The 23,128-nt window shown below is 40.9% G+C and overlaps 1 protein-coding gene across 1 annotated transcript; it reads right to left on the bottom strand.

Moving 5' to 3' along the window:
* Positions 1–11,127: 11,127 nt before the first annotated feature.
* LOC106825271 (vomeronasal type-1 receptor 4-like) lies at positions 11,128–12,452 on the bottom strand. Its single transcript, XM_014831955.3, has one exon. It carries the CDS (start codon positions 12,157–12,159, stop codon positions 11,128–11,130), a length of 1,032 nt encoding a protein of 343 aa, XP_014687441.2. The 5' UTR covers positions 12,160–12,452.
* Positions 12,453–23,128: the final 10,676 nt, after the last annotated feature.

Genomic DNA, 23,128 nt, shown 5'->3' with positions numbered 1-23,128 from the left:
AGATGTGGGGTTGCAAGGTCATTTGGCACAGGCTGAAGCTGGCCTGCATGGCTGCTCCACAGCACAGACAGGATTTTATGGTACTGACTTCAGACCTATGCAGCTTCCTTGCTAGATTTGCCTGTTAGACCAGGGAGAGGGATTCGAAAAATTTGTCCACAATCCCCCTTTTGGTCATTATCAACTCAGGGTTGCATTTGTGACCAAGGAGTTCTTTCTTTTTTTAATTTTTTATGACATAGTGAGTTATCTCTCATCTCCTTACCTATCTTACAAATCTTTTATTAAAAATGCATTCCAGATCACTTCAACCTTCCTGGCTAACATGATCTGGGCCTGCCCCTGTTGTCCTCTCCTTCAACACCTAGCATAACATTGGAATAGTATGATACCAACAAAATTACAATTGTGAATACAGTTTTTATAATATCAATGTGAGGACATGAGACAAACGAGAAAAAAAATCATTAAATGAAACCTAGACAAACAGCAGCATATTTCTGGACTAACTGAACCATTCCTCCCCTTCTTCACGTGGAGTTACTTGTACTTTATGGTCAGTGTCCTCAAAGTGCTGAAGTGAACGCTGCGTTTCTCAGGAAGCTCAGTCTAGCCTATCTTCAGGCCATTCGTCCTCCATGATTTAACCTCAGCTGGGGGTCTTAATTTGAGCTCCCAATAGGCATAAACATCTTCATCTTAGTATCATAAGTCTCATTAACCTCTGAAGGGTGGATCTTTCCTATGATTTTTGTATTACACCAGATGCCTGAACTGTTCATCTTAACTTCATTTGGTTGCAATAGGAATCTGATAGTGGAACAACATGATTTTTTATTTCCTCCCATCAAAATTGACCCCTCCCCCTATGTTCATTGCAGCATTGTTCACGATAGCCAAGATGTGGAAGCAACCCAAGTGCCCTTCCACAGATGAATGCATAAAGGAGATGTGGAATATATGCACAGTGGAATACTGCTCAGCCATCAAAAGCAAAATTGTCTCATTTGCAAGAACATGGATGGACCTTGAGTGGATGATGTTAAGTGAAATAAGCCAGACAAAGACTAATACTGCATGATTTCACTCATATCTGGAAGATAACAAATACATTGATAAAGAGAACAGATTAGTGGTTACCACAGGTGAAGGAGGCTGGCCCGTGGGCAAAAGGAGTAAAGGGGCAAAGACGTATGGTGATGGAAATAAGTTAGACTAGTGGTGGTAAGCACGATGACGTCTATTCAGAAATTGATAAGTAATAATGTACACCCAAAATTACACAATGGTATAAACCACTATGATCTCAATAAAATTACTAAAATTAAAAAAAACAGGTGACTAATGTTAACTAAATTTATTCTCGTAACCACTTCACTATATAAATATATCAAATTATTACATTGTACACCTTAATCTTATACAAATTATGTGTCAATTATATCTCAGTAAAACTGGAAAAAGTGCCAAAGAAGATTACTGGGAAAACTAGCCAAATACTTATTGATGCTAGAGCTACATTTTCTCCATTAGATCCTGCACTCATAAGACAGCAAATCACTCAGAGTGAAAAATGGTTTGTGTAGTACAGATATGTAATAAAGTTTCAAAATCATTTCTGTCTCCACCAGTACAAATGACACTGAAATGCATCTTTCTTTGTTATGTGACACAGCCCCAGTAATTCTATTAGGTAGAGATCTGCTGTCTAAATTAAAATGGCTAATACTCTTTGCTTTAATGGTGACCTCACCATAGTGTTTCCTGACCAACCTGAACCTGATATTTTATGCTCTTTATAATTGGCCCTTGACGTGGAAGGGGACAAATTCCAACAAAATTTCTCTAAAGTAATTGAGCTGCCTGATAATCTGTGAGGAAATTTTAAAGCAACAATGTGAGAACAAAAAGAAAAAAGACAGAGCCTATAAAGTTCCAGGTAGATGTGAGTAAACCTCCTCTTCAATTGCCTCATTATCCACTAAATCCCGAGGCCATACAAGGCCTCACACCCATAGCAGAAGACATACTCACCGCGGGGCTGAACAGCCCCTGTACCACCATCTGTAAAACACCGATCTGGCCAGGTCAGAAACCTAATGGGAGGGGATGACAATTTGTTCAGGATTTCAGAGCTCTTAACAAGAGAGTCAATCCTTGCTTCCCAGTTGATCCAAGCCTGAACACCCTGTTGTCACAGGGTCAAGCAAACTCAAAATGCTTCACTGTTGTACAAATTGGTGCAGCATCACTCTAGACTCCAACAGCCAATATCTCTTTGCCTTCACATGGGTCATTCAACAATCTACCTGGACAGCATCAAGCCTTCACTGAGGCCCCTTCTTATTTCTCCAAATTCCTTACACCACCAAGTTTTAAACATCCTCCTGACCCTTTTACAATACGTAGAGAACTTCTTGCTGTGCTCAGTAACCAAAGAGGCAGCCATAAACGTTTCCACTTCGCTGCTGCCACAGATAGCTGAAAAAGGACATAAAGTCTCTAAGGAAAAATTGCAGTGATCTCTAGACACTGTTCATTCCCTAGGTCATAATCTAAGTGCTGAAGGAATCCAGCCATATCCTCCCCAAAATTAGTCTAATCAAAGAATTTCTTAGGCTTGCAGCTTGTGACATCTTAGCAGATGTCTAGGCTTGCCTGCTTATGACAGACTTTGGGTTGCTAATATTTCTTTATTGGCTTCCTCACTTTACAGACTCAGCAAATTTCAGTCCCTGAATCCTTTCCTCAGGACATAAATATGTGCAGGCTGTTATAAGACCAAAACAAGTGCTGCAAGAACCACCTACCTTAGGGCTACAGAACTATTCCAACATTTTGCTTCATTTGTGCAGGAAAGAGATAACCAGACCCTGGGAGAGTTCAAAGAAGAACATGGCAAGAAACACAAGCCTGTTGTTTACTATTGCATACAACTCCAATCAGTTTCTTCTGCGTGTCCCTACTGTCTAAAGGCTATAGTTCACATGCAAAGTTAGTAGAAACCTCTGCATATTTAACCCTAGCAAATGACTTTTCTTTATAAACCCTACATGCTGTCCGAAGTATTCTCAACTCTGAATTGACTCAACACTTCCGTGCGAGCTGACTAACCTTCTATGAGGTCCTTCTGCTTTTATCACAGAATCTACATCTCAAACATTGCAAAATCTTTAATCCTCCTGCATTACTATCTCTGCCTATTGAAGGCAAGCCCCATGGCTCAGGTAAGAACATCTCCTTTTGGGACACTGCATCCTAATTTACGAGACAACCCTTTACTAATCCTGATCGAATCTGCTTTGTTGATTGGTCATAATGTACAAATAAAAAGGGAAACTGCCAGGCTGATTATGCTATTACTGCCCAATAGGAACTCCTTGAAAGGAGAAACCTCCAGCAAGCTAACACACCTGAACAAGCAGAGCTCCATGCCCTTAGAGAACTTGCCAGTTTTTAAAATGACAATCTCTTAATACTAATACTGCTGGTGATATGCCTTTGGGGTTGTCCACAATTTACTATTTTATGGTAACAAAAGGGGTTTCTCATGTCCTCTCACACCCAAATCAAAAATGGACAGGGAAATGATCTTCTTACTGCTATTCTCTTAACTGTTAAAATTGCTATCAGGAAAGTGGAGGCTCACACTAAAAGGATTGAATCTGATTATCAGCCAAATCCCCTGCCTGACTTCCATGGAAAGACAGTGGCAACAGAATCTATACAGATCGTGGCACATGTGGATGAATTCCATTCTGCTCCTGTGAAACATAAGTCCTTGTTGACAGACTTCCACCATCCTGATGCCCTTGCAACATGGCAACACTTTTCCTGAATCAGATAAATTAAGATGGACAAAGAATGGTTGTAAATTAAGTGAAAATTCAGGGCTATGGGAAAACCCAAATGGCCTCTTGGTTCTACTCCACTGCCTGGCATACCCACCCATGTAGGGACCTGAAATTGGCCACCCCAAGAAATGTCTCTTTGGCATCAGGATTATTTGAGGTTGATTGCTTTTGATAAACTGGGACAGGGAAGGAGGCTCTGAGGAATGGAACTTGCCCTTCGTTAGGACACGTTTACATCTGTAAGGTAAATCTCTATCTGTAAAATATGCCTCCCTCTCTGTACCAGGAAGAAGAAAGGAGATGACCTTCTCTCTAGAAACTCTTAATCAATACCAAAGGCAAGGACTTAAATCTGCATTTTATTGTGCTTCTCTGGTAACCTCCTGTAACTGACTTCCCTCCCCCTCCCAACGTTGGCATCTCCTTAAAGATTAAGCATCTTTCTTTAGGCTGGGAACCGATTGCAGCGCTCATATGTGACCCCCCAGCCGGAGGCAACACACCTGCCACCCCGTGGCGTTCACTGAGACAGCACACCTATCTGCCGTTTCCATCAAGAGCTGTGCTGACAGAGCAGCCTCATGACTATTGTAAAAGGGACATTTCAATCATATGTGAAACACTCTGTTTGGGGGTATATAACCACTCTGTGTACCCCACATCTTCGGTGCCCTTTCTTCCTTCGGGAAGAAAGACCCCGGGCCATGGTTCCTCATAAAGCTTTGGTTAATTTTCTCTTGCTATTCTGTCTCATGTGAATTTAATTTGTTCTCCAGGCAGACGAACCCCCATTTGGGAAGAGGAAATGTCTTCCTCCCCTACACCCATTTTTTAGGTTTTACATTCCTTCTCCCACACGGTGCATTTACGATGACTATAATTAGGCATAGACATTGGTAGGGAGACCTCTATAAAACGGCAACAGCAGATTACCCCTAAGATCTAAATGTCAGGTAATTGATCCTGAAATAACTATTTTCTTTCCCAAAAGGCTTCAGACCTCCTCCCTCTGGACCCTTTGCACCTGCAGCTGGACTTCATTCAACTGCCACCTGGGACAGCTTACCAGTACGTTCTTGTTGTTGTATGTATGTTTTTCAGAAGGAGTTGAAACCTTCCTTGCCACAAAGTTGATGCCTGCATAATAGCAAAGAAGTTCTTGGAAAATATGTTTCCCAATTGGAGTACACCTTCCACAGTCTCCAGTGACTGAGGCACTGATTTCGCTGGACACGTCAGATGAGTCATAACAAAAACCTTGCAGACTTCTTGGAATTATCAAGGTCACTATCATCCTCAATCATCAGGCAAGGTTAAAAGAATTATGGCATCCTGAAAGTCAAAATTTCTAAACTTGCTGAAATGACTGGACTCACTTAGCCTAAGATACTGCCTTTGGTCTTCCCAAGTGTATGCAGTTTCTCCTTGGGGCTATGAATGCCTAGATGGCTGTTGCATTGATGGACAATGCTTCTTAGCTTATCCAACTGTGCTCCTAACTCGCCACAAGAAAATGACACAATTTCTGGTTCGACTCCCTTGGATATACATCTTCAGCTTAGAATGGACCTAGCGGATGAGTTCGTGACCCACGATTTTCTTTTTTTGGCCAGGCCATAATGCCTGGTTAGGAGTAAATATAAATGAGAGTATGATCAGAAACCTCTCCTTAACTCTTGAGAATATACAGAATCTCCTGCTCAAACAATAGAGGCTCAACAGAGATCCTTAGACTTTCTTGTCACAGTTGCTCTTAATAGTCGATTGGTTTCTATTGATTATAAGAATATAATCAATAATATACCGATTGTCACTGAGCAAAGAGGTTTCTGGGCTGTGGCCAACACCTCCTGCTGCACCTGGATTAACACACCTGGGGAAGCTGAAGCTCAGAAGTAAGATCACTGATGAAAGTTGATGATCCTACATGCTCAGAGGTGTCTTTGTCAGCAGGATCTTTCTTTGACTTATTTGATTCTCAATGGTTTGAGTTGAGGACAGTGTCTTCAACATGAACTGCAAACATTGGACATTATCCTGTTTGTAATAATCTCCATAGTGGGTTGCATTCTCTCAAAAGTTTTAAATGCATGTTTGTAGCTGTGAACCACTAAGCATATGATCTCCGTAAGACTGCAACATCAGAGAGGGAGCAAAGAGAATGACCAACTTAAAGATTTGGGGCCTGAAGCCATGGGCTGTGACTACCACAGTGATTAAGCAACAACATCAAGGCCTATTGATACCAATCAAAGGATTGATAAAAGCTGTGAGTGGTAGTAGAGAGAAGTTCTAATAGATTCAGGTTTGACCATATCTCTCAGTTATCTCAGAGTCTACACAAAAGTGAGAAATTGTTAAAAAGGAGGCAGCAGGCCCCAAATGGAGTCATCTGTGCCAAGCTCCACATTAACAAACCCAGACTTAACACCTAATTGTAGTTTCCACCTCCCTTGGAATGTAAACTTGGACCAGGCAAACTGGAATTACCTGGTCACCTCTAGTGAGGCAAATTGCCCCATAGACTCCTTAGATTCCCCTATAAAGGGTTACTTCTCTCAAAGCAATGCATTCTTTAGACACAATTCCCCTTTTTTCCACCCCCTCTAGGCCTTTAAAAACTTTTCTTTTTCTGTAGCCCATTGGAGCTCCTTTCTGTTTGCTAGGGGGGATGCTCCCAGATTCACGAATCATTGAATAAAGCACTTTGATCATAAAATTTACTCAGTGGAATTCTTGTTATTTCCTAAGCTGAAGACTCACAGGCTTTCGAACACTCAGGCTTCAGTATGGAAGACAGCGCACAGAGCAATCTAACTACTGCTGTCTAAAGAGAATACCTGATCATTGTGTCAAGGTTGCCCTGAGTTAACACAAGAGGGGCTTCAAGATGGAGGGCTGCCTGCCTTTGCCAGAGACACTAACGAAAAAATCGTCACTCATAATGCCTTGTGTTATTTCCCACATGGCAGAAATCTAGTAGGGGCTGGGCCTTCTTCTAAACATCAGGAGCCAAAGCGACAACAATTATGCCTTCACTGCTGGAAGGGTTGAGGATTGTCAATCTGCCCATAGACTCCCAGACTCCCAATAAACTTTCATAGGAAAATGGGACTCTGAATTTTGGTAAGGTTTTCTCAGCCTACTATCCTGACTGACAGATGAAAAGAAGTTCTAATACAGGCTCTCAAGATTGAATCATCAAACTTGCCAACAAAGAGAATATCACTTACATAACAAAAAGTTTGAATATCAAAAGTTCCTGGTACTAGATCTGAATCTTTACCCAGCCTCTGGGGGGCAAGTGAAAGGGTAATTGGTCCCACTAACACTGATCTACCTGCAGCTCCTTCTGAATGAGATAAGCCCCCTGGCACTTATGGGATGGGGAATCACAAACAAATAACAGAACAACTACTCTTACATTCTGACGTAAGAACAACAAGAGAATATTGAATTATTTCAAAAGGAGTAGTCATTTCCCCTCAAAATTTATGCGTTGAAATTTATTGGCCAAGATGGGGTACTAGGAAGTGGAATCTGGGAGGCAACTACATCATGAGGACAGATCCCGAACAAATGGGATTGGTGCCCTTTAAAAGAAGCCTGAGAGAGCTCCCTTGCCTCCTTCGACCTTGTGAAGATACAGTAAGAACTCTGCAAACCAGACGAGTGCCCTCACATGACCAAACTGGCACCCTGATCCCAGACCTCCACCCTCCAAAACCGGGAGATAGAAATTGTTGTTTACAAGCCACCCAGTTAGTGGAATTTTGTTATAACTGCCCAAACAGACGGAGATAGGCCCCAACTGCCTCATCAAGTTCGCTTCCGTTTGATACTATGACAATGCACAAAGGCTATTGGCTGCATGGCTCAGCCACTATCCCATTCTCACTGTCAAGACTGCCAAGAAATCCAGAGTGTCCGATATTTTGCCCCATTGCAGACCCTCAAGTTAGTCTGCCATTTTCATGAGTGTTAGCAGAAGTCATGAGACTCCTGGAACTTAGACAAGACATTGTTCATTGTTGCCCAACAGGCATCAAGACCTTTGCGTTCACCTCTGTTCCTGCTGCATCCATAAGGTCAAGGGGGCCATGTAAAGAGGTCAAGGAGGATGCTGCACACGTAGTAGGCTTGTGTCACTTCTGGAGACATTAAGCTGAACAAACCTCAATCTTTTAACGTGGGTTATAAGTACAACTGCCCAACCTTTGCTCCTGAGGAAGGCATTATCTTTATTATATTTGTCAGCTAATTAATCTGTCCTTGCCCCACAACAAACACAATCGTCATCTTCCAAAGCAGTTATTCAAAACCCTTGCAAGGTAGTCCAGAACAGTATCTGACACAAGTCATGAAAAACATTTGAGAGGCCCATGGAAAATTGTCTCCTGATAGAGTACATCTTTGTCTTTCCAACTTGACAATAATTGAGTAAAGAGGTCCATTGAAGATTTCTGATACCAAGACTGACCTTGGTTGTGTGGTCCTGTGAGGTTATTAAAGACTGAAGGAGGCAGGAAAAGACACAGATTTACCAGGACACTTCACAGGAGAGACTGATCCAAGGGAGAGGGGTGATGTTATCCTAGGTGAGCCAGGAGAGGCGAGAGCAAATGAAAAGAAAGCATAATATCACATGTTCTGAATCCAGTGAAATTTGCTAGCTTAGAAAAATATATAATTTGCTATCTGCGCACACAACAAATCCATTCTGGATTGATTCTGAATCTAAATTTTAAAGCTCTATAAAGTTTCTAAAATGAAAAAAGAATACATCTGCAGTCGTAGGATAGGAAAATATTTCTAAAACAGAATGGTAAACATTACCTATGAAGGAGGAAATATCAAGTTATATTAAAACTAAGACTTTCTCTTCATCAAGACAAACACACACACAAATGAAGACAGAGAGAGTACCAATGATATGTCCAACTGATATTGAGAACCACTACAAATTACAGAGAAAAAGACAAGAGGATAGAAATAATAGACAGAATAAACGAACACACAGTTCAAACAGTGGTTGCTAAATTGCCATGACATAAGTGAAAATATGTTCAACTTATATAATAAACAAGAAAACAAAACTTAATTCACCACTTGGTAAAATCACACATCAATCAGAAGCCTTAAAAAAAGAAGATAAAACAGTAAAAGACTTGGGGCTGACCCCATGTCCAAGTGGGTAAGTTTGCACACTCCACTTTGTGGGCCCAGGGTTTTGTTGGTTCAGATCCTGGGCACAGAGCTAGCACCACTGATCAACCTGTGCTAAGGGGTGGGGGGTGTCCCACGTAGCAGAGCCGGAAGGACCTACAACGAGAACATACAACTATGTACTGGGGGACTTTGGGCAGAAGAAGAAAAAAAATTTTTAAAATAATAAAGCCTTGAAAAGGGCAAACCAAGAATCTCATACACGCTCAGTGGGTGTGGAAATCGGTACAGACGACTTCCAAACCCCTTGGCACTATCACCTAAAGCTATAAAGGTATGAACCTATCTCCTGATAATTCCAATATTACATATACAGCCAGGAGAAATTGGCACAAGTATCATCAAAACATGTTTAAACATACATACTAGCTCTATTCCTAATAGTCTCAAACTGAAAACAACCCATAAGCCTGTTAACAGTGGAAGGATTAAACTAATTGCTTTATATTCACACACTAGAATCCTATACAGCAACGTGAATGAATGATCATGAGCAACATGGAGCAATAAATTTACAAACAACATAAGGGATGGCAAAAAAACAAACAAAAGAGTAAGGCTCTATTTTTTTCGTATGAAATGCAAAAGATGCTAAGTTGACTTGTGCTGTTAGATGTCAGAGCAGTGGTTCCCCTGAAGAGTAGTGACTGACAGGGAGTAAAATGGACTTCTAGGGGTCTGTTAGACAGCATTGTCTTGGTTGATCTAGGTACTGAGAACAGAAATGTGAACTGTACACAAACTTCGCACACATACACATGCACAGATCACACACACGTATACATATATCATCACAATTGTAGTGAATTCTCAGTACTCTACATCAGCTTCAGAATGGAAATACAGAGAAAACTATTTAAAAATCTCCCCTAAAATTAAGGAAATACTCCCTTTGCTCCTTGAAAATCAAGTCACAAACCCCACATAAACAGAATGGACTCACATCTTTCCCTTTCAAATGGTTTTCCCTACAGCTCTCCCAATTTAATGGCCATCTATTCAAGCATTGTAGAGACAGGAGTGTCCACTTGCAAACCTCTTCATTGCCAACATGCCCAAATCATAATCACAAAAGAGAAAATGCTGCTATCTACAGATGCCAATGCCATGCAATTTATGTCTTTTAAAGTGTCCCACTCACATCATATTGTTTCAAAATCAGCTAAAATCTACTTTTATGCTCTCCTTTGTCCCTCTATAGATTAATCTGGCCATTTCTACCTGAAAATGCTAAATATTTAAACATGTTCATCTCCCTCCATAACATCATAGGTCAAATAATGACTCCTGCTCCTCGAAGGATGTAATGTACGGAACGCGTAACTGGATCCAAAAAGCTTTACTCATTCACTGAATTTCCCCTCCAGTACCAGTGTCTTCAGTTTCAGTTATGACCCGCAACATACGCTTCTATTTCTTTGCCTCTTTTCTAAGACTTTTATGCCTAGTTCATGTCTGGGAAATTTGCTGTAATAGATTTAAGTTACACAGTCACAGACTTCTCCAAATGTCCAGGTTATTTCAACAACTGGTGTTCATTGTGGCGTGAATTCCGAAGTCCTCCACCGCAAGCATTGGTACCACATAAATCACATGAGTTTATACATGATAATTATATGATATTACATTACAATTACTGTTATATTCTATTATTTATTTTGAAGAAGATGTTCAGCATGTCTTGTTAAAATTCTCTGGTCAGCCAGACGTAACTGTACTTAGGACTCTGACGAGGATGAGTGAGTTACCTAATGAACATTGTAGAAATACACACAATTTTCATATTTCTCATTGGATTAAGGGATTTTATATTTTTAAAAATTTTTTTAAACTTTTTTTTTGTCATGAAGATGGTCTCAGAGGCGACCTCTGTTGGCAATCTTCCTCTTTTTGCTTGAGGAAGATTGGCCCTGAGCGAACATCTGTGGCTATGTTCCTCTATTTCATATGTGGGATGCTGCCACAGCGTGGCTTGACAAGTGACACTTGGTCTGCAATCAGGATCTGAACTTGAAAGTGCAAGGCCACTGAAGCAAAGCATGCTAACTTAACCACTACACAACTGGGCCACCTGAAGGGATTTTGTATTTTTTATCCAGGCAAAGCACACCCTGCGTACACTGCATTCACAGCTCATGAGCAGAAAGGGACTGAGACTTGGGAAAGACAGAGTGCTTAAGGAAGTGGCATTCAAGAGGAGCCAGTTGGGATTATTAACAAGAGCCAAAATTGCATGAAAGATGGAGGAAAGGGTGTTAAAAAAGACAAAGGTGCTCACCAGGAGAAGGATGGTTTTGGTAGCTCTGGACTCAGGGGAGGTTCTGAGGGAGACATTGGTCTTATGAAGATGTTTCACTCTCTGCTTGTGCCTGTACAGGATGAAAACTATGGAGCCACTGGCCAAGAACATGAGCCCCAAAAAGAAAACATCAGGGAATGACAGCAATGCTGCATATAATGAGTCTCTGGTTTTACCATGACGCACAGCAGAACAGTATCCAACACTTTTTCTGTTTGTGACATTTTTGTGGCTCCTATGGATGGTCAAAAACATAGGATAAATGATATTTACCAGCATTTGCAGAATCCAGCACAGGGAAATTGAAGGGACAACGCACTTCAGAGCTTTCACTTTAATCCCTGCCCACCTGGAGTTCCTGGGGCTGATGATGATGGCCTGGAAGACACTCAAGAGGCAGGTGGTGCCAATGGACACACCCCTACCCACTGCACGAACATAGGGCAAAAATCTGCATTCCAAATCACTATGGACAGAATCCCATCCGAAAGCTGACAATGTATAGCGGATTCCGCTAGAGGACAGGACCAATAAGTTGGCTACAATCAGGTTCTTGATAATCAAATCTGTGGACCTTTGCCTACACTCAGTGAAATGAAGGAAGAGATAATGGCAAAGAAGAAAGAAATTACCCAGGATTCCAAATGTAGTCTGTAATAAGAAGATCGTTCCTACTGCCAAATCCCCGGCGGCCATCCTCTCAGTTCTCAACGCCTCATATGTGTCTTCTGAGCTAGAGGATCCTGCTGAGGAATAGGAGGTGTGGGCCACATGAATCATGTCAACAGAAATACAATTTTCTCCTCTTACCAACAGTTCCTACTTTGAACTAATTACTTAAACACTTTTCTGTCCTTTATAGGCTTCCAGGAATTGAAAGTACAACCATTAAAGAATACTTGCAATGTATGAAATACTGCCATGAAGGTCACAGATGCAGTCATTTCTTTATTCCTCCCAAATTAATGAGGCAGACACTACTGCATTCCTGATAAAGATGAGAACAACATAGGCACAGAGAGGTTAAGCGTTTCTTCTAAATTCCCACACTGGTTAGGAGCACAGTGGGAATTTTACCCTGGTAATAAAGTGATACATTTAATCCATAGTATACGAAAACAGTAGTTAGTTTTGTTCTCCAAATAAAGCAGATCTAAATTCAGTTTTGCATTTGCACCTTGTCATTTCACTTTAGATTGGTGATATTGTACTAAAAATTTTCTAACAACACATTTCCACTTGCTTATGAAGACTTGTTTTATAGGCAAATCTAATCTTTGCCTAAAGCTTTAGAGATCTTTGTACAATGTAGATGCCCTGGTCGTGGTATAAAACTGCAGGATCCTGTCCCACTACAAGTTGAGTTCAATGAATGCAAGAATGCCTCAACATTAGGATGGCAGCAGAAAGATCCAGTTGCCTTTTACTCAGGAAAAAAGGACAATGCTCTGAGTCACAGGAAGTAGGAGATAGAAACACTGATGCCTGATAAACAGTGTATGGTAGAAATAAATTATCACTCATTTCAAATCATATACATCCCATATAGTCATATCTATGTGAGATGAAGTTATTAGCATTAATGCCATATTTGTAGAAAATATTAAAGTACAAGATACGCAAGCAACATGCAATGATATAATTCTAAGGTTAAAAACTTGTGTATTATATAAATGACATACATTTTTTCATGTTATAATATATAGTGTTATAATATTTAAAAGCATCAGAAATATCAAATGATAGATTTGAGCCCAAAAATGTTTGCTGAACTTATTAAGTTATATTATCCTAAATGCTGCTTACTCACTTCCAGTGGGAAAAGTCTCTCTATAATCAATAGAGACACCATCATTAAATCTGTTAAGCACTTCCTACACCCGGAGTTAGAGAAAACATTTCTCCAGCAACTGCTATTAGACACACTGTTTCTGCCCAGGATCAGAGGAGCCCTCTAGATTCATCCTACTCTTAATTACAAAAATTGAGGTACCCTCGGTGTACCTCTAGAGACCTGAAAATTATGTCTATTGTCTATCCTTCCTGTAAGTAAGCTGACCTCCAGCTTGACGCCTGAACTACAGTCCTTAAGCACTTAGAAACAAAATTTTACGTTAGTTGGATGAAACCAGAACAACCACTGTCACTACCTTTGAGCCATGCTGGATTGCTGGAAGATCTGAGAATACATTTCTTTTTTATCTCACTCAGCTCATCCTCAAAATTTATTCCACCTTCATACATGCCTTTGGCACTGGACCTGGTATATATGAAGAAGAGTTGCTTTGTCCAATACGTTCACTTACCCAGACTCCTGACACAACTTCTTCTCTTTGAGATTCTAACTCTCAGATGAATAAATGAAAAAGCCACCCACTTTTTCCCAATGCTTGCATGGTGGGTTTAGAGTGAAGGTCAAAGCAGTCAGTATATGTGGGACAGAGGTAGCTAGACCCAAAGATATGAGTTTGTGATTCTGTGACCTCACCTCCCCTCAGAGCTGCAATTATCATTTCACCTGTAGCATCATTGGCAGCAACAGGCTTGGGAGCTGAGAATACTTTTTCAAAACTTTTTTCCCAGGTGCTAATTACCAGGAACAACTGCAAGTTTCCAGCTAACGTCTCTTAAGAGACTATTGGAGTGCTTGTGGGAGGCATGGACATATTTTCCGTGAACCCTGGAGGCAGACAGTGTCTCACATGGAGCAGGGCAGGAAATACTTAGGTCTGACATATGATTGACCGGCAGTGTGTATATGTGTCTCTGTGGATATTCTACTTCCCCCAGAAGTACTACCTAAAAGTGAGTTCTTTCGTAATTGCACACAGCTGAGCTGCATCATCAGTTAAGTTATGAGCAAAGAAATGTTTTTAAAAAAAGCAAGCAACAAGAAGAACATGATGCCAATAATTTACATTAGCTATTATTGTACTCATTTGCACAACTCAATGTCAATGAACGTGTACACAGTTAGGAAGCTCTACCAATACTGACCCTCACTAGTGATAGAAGCAGAATCACACAGATATCCATAAAAGAATGAGAGAAGTTTTTAAAACAGTGCCTCAGAAAGAAAGCACCAGAATCAGATGGTTTAACAGGGACATTCCACCACGCTTGTAAGTATCAGATAAGCCAACAATACTTCCTTAATTCAAGAATATCAAATTTTCAACACAGTCCCTATCCTTTTTTTCCACAAAATTTTCAGTAAGTAACTATGACTGTTTTTTAATTTAAGAAATATATTTTTGATTCATTTGAACAAAATATAGTTATAAATTACAAGTTGCATTTAATTCTTCAGGTTTTCCTACAAACAAATCAACTCTTTGATGAAAGTTCACAATGCTAAATCATTCCCCCTTGTCAAGTCAGTTGGCAGAGCCGTAATGGTGGACAACCCATCTTACACAAACGCACAAACTCACTTACACACAGAAGTAAAAACATACATTCATGCACATTTCCTCACACATTCAAACTTACAGTCACACATTTACATTCTTATATACATACACAGTCCCTCACATGCTCTCACATTTTTATGGCACAATCACAAACAATAATGCACATACTGATCACATAAAAATTTACTTACATATGTAAATAATTATAAATGAATACTCTCACGTAAACTCACGGTTACAATCTTTCATAAAATAACAGTCACCAAGCACGTGTGCATCTCAATTACATGATCTTACACAGAAGAATAGTTATATTTCCAGACTTCTGGATGCCTCAAAATGGGGGCATTGCTGCCCTCTATACTTTTTGTAACCCTGAAGCAATCACAAGGGCGCTATGTATTACAATGCACAGCACTTAAAATGTGCTGCGAGCATTGTCACCTTATGTCAAGACAGCTGCTGAGAAACTTGGGCTGTTCAGAGGAGTGACAGTGTGTGAGTACGTGATAGAGAGGAGTAAGAATAGGCCACAGGACAAAGGAGACGTAAGGATGATATAGGGGTGCAGACAGCCTGGGGGCTTGGAGTTATAGAGAGTACAGGGCAAGGGAGTGAACAGAAAGTGAAAAAGCAATGGTTTTTAATATTGGAGAAGTACTACAGTGCAATGCTGGGGATGAAAGACCAAGTGGGCAAAGGTACAAGGAAATGACGGTGGGGGCATATTGTGATCTGAGGAGATAAAAAGGGGGGATAGGATCAAGAGAATAAAATTTCCTAATGGGGAGGAGAAGTTAATGGCAAAAGTAAGGAAATGCCAGAGGGGCATTTAAACAACATGGTTGGAGAGAAGGTGAATTTAGATGGGGTAGGCAGATCTGGGAAGATGATAACAGTCCAATTTAGGCAGGGGGTGGGAAAAAGAGATCTCACTAGGGGAAACCATGGGCATGGGCATGAAGGCCCTATGGGCAGAGGACAATGAGAGAGGAAAGGACAATGGGCATGAGTGAGCTAAAGAGCCCAGGAGAATGTCAGGAATTATAGGGTGAAATGTAATGAATGTAGGGTGTGAATTAGGTTTCTGGGGCCCTTGATGGTACCTATGACTTCATGGCTGGGAGGAATGTGAGTGCAGGAGCATAGAAGTCACAGGGCATGGGGTGAGATATCGGAATTGCGTGTAGATAGAACGCAAGAGAAAGGAGGGCATGCAAGACAGATTTTGCAGAGCTGACAAAGGCTGAGGTGGGTTAGACTGAGCTCCCTAGAATACTGATCACAGTGGTTTGGAGGTGAAAAAGGTCACAAGCTGAAGGTGGAGAGTACAATTCTGATGTCAAATGCATTCAATGGAGGTTGGAGTGCATGTGGAGTTTTATTAGATGTCTAAAGGTCACAGGTGGACAGATGAAGATGTACAAGGGGGCATAGAGGTAGAGTGCGAGGCTGGATGCGTCTAGGCATGAAGGAGGTGTCAGAGGGGAGACTGGAGGCCATTAATTGATTCCCTCATTTATCTATACCCTCACTTATGATCAAACATGAGGAGTCATGTATGTTTCATTATTGAAATATATTTGACATATAACATTGTGTAAGTCCAAGGTGTACGTCACATTTATTTGACACATTTCTATATTGTAATATAATTATCATTCCAGTGATAGCACCTCTATCACATCATCTAATTATCATTTCTTTACGTGTTTGGAGTAATTGAGATCTTGACTGTTAAGAAGTTTGATGACTACAATAAAACATTATACTCTGTATTCACTCTACGGTGGGTTAGATATCCAAGACCTATTTGTCTACTAGCTGCAAGTTTGTAGCCATAAACCACATCTCTCCTGTTTCCCCAACTCCCTGCCCCTGGGAACCACCATTTGACTCTGTGATCTGATGAGTTTGGCTCTTTTAGATTCCACATGTAAGTGAGATCACACAGTATTAGTCTTTCATTTTATGACTTATCTCATGTAGCCTAGTGCCTTTGATGTCGACCCCAGTTGTTTCATGTGGCAGCATTTCTTTATTTCCCATGAATGAATAATATTTCATATTATTCCACAACATCTTTGTGCATTCGTCCATTCACAGACATTTAAGTTTTCCCATATCTTGGCTACTGTAAATACTATGGTAAATAGTGCCGTAATGAATATGTGGTTGCTGGTATCTCTTCAGTAACTATTTTCATTTCCTATGGTTTCTAATTTCTGTTCAGGGGCAAAAGTCTTGCTCAAATAAAATGTTCCTGAATACTCCTCAAACTGAATCTACAGTAGAGAAGAGCGCCTAAATTTTGGGATGATCAACACTCAACACTATGTTATCTGTGCCTTTGTGGTACCCTGTACAGTATCAAACAGCAGCTCTAACAGAAGCTGTTTACTAGCATCCAGTGTTCAGTGTATAAAAAAGGTGCCAAATCATCTCTTCTAAAGGCCTGCTTACAGACTCAAAAACTTTAGTGCCACAAGATTTTTTATGTCCCAAGACTGACACGATGAAAATATCTTTCTTTATGTGGCAATTCTAAAGCATAACACCTTATTCTAACCGTTATGTGCTCTCACAAGCTTGTTTAAGCTTTACCATAAAAAGAATACGTAATAAGATATTTTCAGGACTTATTCTCCCTTGCTTCTATCGTATAAGAAACCATCGCAAGGGGTAAACTGTGGAAATATTTTGTAGATACATTGATAGTTTAAAACTTTTGTTTTATTGCAATAAATTTACTGGGCTCATAAAATACTATAGGCAAATCTCCAATTTTGTCTGTAACATAACATAGATGGTTATGATTAGTACATCATAAAGGAATTACGCAGTTCAAATTAAGGTTTCTAATCAGCTGAAATTAAAATAGGCAGACTGTCCTCGATTATCTGGTGGACCCAACATATCACAAGAGCTCTTCATGCAGAAAGAGAAGGCAGAGAGATGGGATAGAAGAGGAGATCAGAGATTTGAATCATGAGAGGGATTTAACATGCCATTCCTTGGCTTGAAGATGGGATGTGGATCGGTGCATGAGGAAACTATAAGAAGGAATTGAATTCTACCAAGAACTTAAGATCTTGAAGTGGATTCTTCCTCAGAATTTTGAGAATAGAGCCCAGGCTGGCTGATTAAGTCTTGTGACACCCTGTTCAGAATACTCAGCCAAGTCCACCAGATTTCCAGTAAAGAAATACAAGAAAATGAAACGGGTGTCGTGTTCGTCTGCTGAAATTGTGACAATTTTCATACGTCAGTAAAATTCAAATAATGCACGTGGGAACAAATTTAACAGTAAAATATTTTGAGGACAAAATAAAGTCAAAGTCTTCATGAATTACCCATAACGAATACTATTTTCATCTGTACGTGTAACAATTTCATCACTGAGATACATCTTACTGCCTATGCAGTTTTAGAATATACCTGAGATGGTATCTGAAATTGCACTATACACACACAAACATACGCACACGCAACTAATATATTCTGTTCTTGGCTCACTATCTCAGAGATAGAGAAGGAAAGGTTCACACAAACACACAGAAAAAGCATTTCAGGAGCAAGAAAGGGCACAGCATATGCCCTGGGACTAAACATTTGCCCAAGGAAGATATTTTACCTTCTCTTCTTTTCTCTTCTCTAGGCCATTCTCTCAAAAAACCATATTTTGTGAATATGCCTTTTTAAGGGCATCGACATACCCCTTCTGTTAAGGGTTGCATAACGTTCTTTCAAAATTAATGTGTTGAAATCTCACAATGTGTTTTCATTTGGAAATTGAGTCATTGCAGATATAACTTGTTAAGATGAAATCATACTGGATTAGGGTGTGCCCCTAATCCAAATGACTGGTGTCCTTATAAAATAAAGAAATATGGAGACAGACATGCACAAAGGAAGAATGTCAGGTGAAGACTAGAGTTATGTTGCCACTAGCCAAGGAACTAGAATTGAGGAGAGTGGCCTAGAACAGATTATCCCCTAAGCCATTGAGAGAAATCATGGCTCTGCTGACATCTTGATCTTGGACTTTCAGCCTCCAGAATGGTGAGACAATACATATCTTTTCTTTAAGCCCCTTAGTTCATGGTCCTTGTTATGGCAGCCCTATCAAATAAATAGACCCTCCCTTGCCACCTTCATACCCACAGGCAGAAGGACTTCAAAATGCAGAGAAGTCTGTCCTTTGCCACAGGACGGATTCAAGTACAAACAACTCTCATGTGAAGCCCATAATGTGAGTTTCTCCTCCCCTGCCTTCAGGGACACTTCCCTTCTAGGAATACCCCAAATCCTGCCACTGCATGGGATGTGACTGGACTGAGAGCTCCCGAAAAAGCCCATACAGAGTAGAGCCCTTACCTCTCTGTGGGAAAGAGTTTAGGCTCCACTCTCAGGAATGAGTTCTGAAGGTTTAACAACTGTCAGAATGGATGCTGGGGAGACAAGAGAGCATAATGGATGGTGTTTCTTGACACTCACCGGGTGATCCTCAATGGTAAACCAGTATTGAGCACCATTTTGTTAAACATTACTTCTCAAATTATAATGAGCTATGAATCATCTGTTGAAGAAAATTCTTTGGGATATGGCAGACTAAGAAGGGATGATTTAGCAGATTTGCACAGAGGCCATGCATTTTCTTTTTTAACATGGAACTGGGAGTACTGCTTCTGCTGTCTCCAGACCTCTCTTTCAGTAGCACTAAGCAAGAGAAGAAGCACAGTACATCTGAGGCCTCAGACTACAATCACCTCTAAACACAAATACTGTTGGTTCCTGGCAGTTCACAATTTGGTGGGGATGAAAAAGGAACCAGTATGCATGACCCATGGGGGAGTGAGAGGGCTGCTACTAATAAAGGTCTGAGGACCCCAGGGCTCAATGCAGAGTTCGCAGTTGTAAATGCATATTCCAAGTGGAGGTACATCTGCAGTCACCATGTGCTCAAGAACTAACATGGGATGGGCCACTTGGGGCAGGTGGAGTAGGGTGGGGCTGACTCTGTGCATGTGCTTTCATTTAGTTGCTGGATTAGGTGGCTCTTTGCATTCTCTGAGGCAGTTATTGGCCTCAGGATGCCTTCCCAGATGAGAGGCAGACTTAGGGATGTGGACTCTACAAGTGGCCAGTTAATTTTGAGAGAATGATGCTCTGTTGGAGCCACCCAATCCCAAAGACATAGAGGACCTTGTTTTCAATGCAGAGTCTGGATGCAGCTCTGCTACGTGATGTTAAAAACAAACAACATGCCCAAACTGGAGTCACTTGTGCAAAGCCAACATCATCAAACCAAAACCTAATACCTAACCTAACTGCAATTTCAACTTCCTCAGGAATGAAATCCAAACCAGTCAGTCTTTAATTTTCTTGTCATCACCAAGGAGGTAATCTGCCAACATTGACCCTCTCCAGCCCTCAGAGAGAAGATAATCTGCTCTTTCCTTATCCCTTATCCCTTCTCCCTTCTGTCTCTAAAAGCCTTCCATTTTGTACAGCTCCTTGAAGGTCCTCTCTACCTTCTAGGTAGGATGATGTCTGATTCATGAATCACTTGATAAAGTCAACAAGATCTTTGAAATTTGCTTGGTCGAACTTTTTGTTATTTAACAAATTTGGTGGTAGTTACTTATCCAAAGATAACTTCTGATGGCAGTCAATGACAACCAGAAACACAAGTTTGGTACCTGCAAACCCCTTATGAGATCTGTCTATTTACCCTTTCTGAGGGCTATGGCTAAGCTCCTCTCAGTTCTGAGCTCCACCTCTTTGCACAAAGGCCTTGAATGAATTGGTTTTCTGGTCCATAATCCCCTTTAGTTTGGAATACCAGTGAAGTCTTCAATCATCCACAGTCTTCATTTTTTGAGGTCTGCTAGCCTCAGTCCTTTTCCTCATTCCTCAGTTCCATGTTAAGAATTCCTGGTGGTGCACACAGGTCTTTCTGTATGCCAATCTCTAGTAACATCTCTTGGTTACTCCTGGTGTGTTAAGCTACATATGTTTGCCTGTCTTGTTTTGTGTAGTTAAGGCTAGTGGAAACTATTGGGGATCTTGGAAGCCATAAAGACACAAAAATTGGTGGGCAACGGTCAAGCACCTAAAAGCTGTTAGAGTGTACATCATCCAGGTCAAAGACTTCCATATTATGATAAAACTGTCATAGAAAGGGTTATATTGACACTAGGTCACCCTTCAACTCCAAGAAAACTTCCTTGCAATGAGGTACACTGTAAAACACCACACTACCCTTAATCTTGCAACATGCTACTCTTCACTATTATTCTGGCTCCAACAGACTCAAAGACTAGCGAAAAGGAATGGAAGCCTTAATTTCTAAAGAGTGAAGTATGTGCCATCTTCTGGCACTTCTGCTTATTTTATGTGTAAGACTTGTAGTCATGGAAGCTGTAGATATCTAGGCAAATGGCGTAATCTTACTGAAAACAACTAGAGTTACAAGGGCCGTTAGGGGGAATATTCCAATCAGACAAGATTGTTTATTTAGGAAGTGCACTTTAAAGCAAGGGTTCTTGAATTAAACAAACAAAATAGGATACCTCTACATGTTTGAACTGATATGTAGAAGGTTCCAAAAGGCTGCAAGACTCTAAAATACCTTCATTAAAAGACTCATTACAAAAGGCTCTTGAAAAATTAAAGATACAAGGGATACTTAAATAAAAGATGTCGCACTGATATGAGTCCTGCTTCTCCTTCTATCCTTCATCACCTGAGCACTCATGTTTACTGCTCCTCTGTCCAAACTGCCCTTCCACTCTGAAGAGACTATTAATCAGTTATCTTTTACAGTGAAATTACTCGAGGTTCCGAGGAATCTTTTCAGTTATTTTTCACCCTGTAGTAAAAGACAAAACTAAAGGCCATAGTTAAACCATTTTCTAAGCCCCGGGAAACTCAACATTTGCTGAACACAGAAACATTCCCTTTTCTTTTTCTATTACTTTTTTTCTTCATTATCTTGAAAAGTCAAACCCGCATTTTGAGACTGCCTTTTTACATGGTATTAACATACCCAGCCCATTACAATTTGAATCGTGTTTTCCAAAATTTATAAATTGAAGTCTTAACCCATAATACCTCAGAATGTGACCTTATTTGGAAATAAGGTCATTGCAGATGTATCCCCATCCCCTTAATCTCTGTGCTGCCCGTCTTTCCACCTCTATAGCCCCCTGGACCTCCAGCCTACAGCCACTTAGATCTTTGCCCATCTCCTACACCTCCACCTGCCCTATCATCCTCAACACTCTTGTTCTGCCCCCGGCCCATCCCACTCCACCTGACTCTTCTAAACTTCCACACCTCATCTCCATCCTGCATCCATTTTGAAATCCATCCTCTATCCATTTTCTCTCTCTTATCCTTCCAGAGAGCTCAGCCCAACACTCCTCACTTTCCATTGCCTCCACATCCTCCTTCCCCCTTGACCTATATATGCCTCCATTTCAGTGACTTCAGCCCATTTTCCACGTTGTCTATGGCCCATCATTCAAAATCTTTGCCCTCAAAAATTGGGTATTGTTAGCTCCCCACACCCCTCCTGCACACTCCCATATCTGCACTTTTCCTCTGGGTCATTTAGCCTCTTCAAATCTACTACATCTCCAGTTGACTTTATCACCTGTAACCATTTTGTCTCTGTGAGCCTGTTATACCCCATGAAAGGCTCCAGTTCACCTTCCCAGCTCTGTCTCTGTCATGGACCACTAACTACATCCAGCACATCCATACCTCAACAACATACTATAATGCAGCTTGTTTCTTTTGTGTTTTAAATGCTGTCTTGACCAAGTTGTGAGGGCCTGGCTAGTGGGTTGTCAGTTTCCCTTCTTGAGCAGCTGTCAATTCTACACCTCAACCAGTTTCCTAGTTTGGCTCTAACACTCTGGGCTACTTTGTACCAGTTCTAATCACTCCAGAACAAGTACCAGACAACTGGGGATAGCCCCTTTACTCTGGAGCTTGGGAAATTATTCAGATTAGCCAATGAATAGGGAGCCCCTAACCCTAACTAACCCACCCCCCCATACTATGCACAAGCTGCCCCTACAGCTTCTGGTTGCTGATACCTTGTCCTTGGGTGCTACTGCCAGTGGCCTTGCCTGTCTTTCTTTCTTTTGGAACTGTAAGTAATAGAGTTCTGCCTTTCATCTATCTAAGCTCCACAGTGTTATTTTCCACCATCAAAAGAGTCTTTAAATATTATAAAATAGGGGCGGGCCTGGTGGTGCAGCGGTTAAGTTCGCACATTCCGCTTCTCAGCGGCTCAGGGTTCGCAGGTTTGGGTCCCGAGTGCA

Source organism: Equus asinus, chromosome 26 (assembly GCF_041296235.1).
Source record: "Equus asinus isolate D_3611 breed Donkey chromosome 26, EquAss-T2T_v2, whole genome shotgun sequence".
In the NCBI taxonomy this organism is placed as follows: domain Eukaryota; kingdom Metazoa; phylum Chordata; class Mammalia; order Perissodactyla; family Equidae; genus Equus; species Equus asinus.
This window is presented reverse-complemented; position numbering and strand designations above follow the sequence as displayed.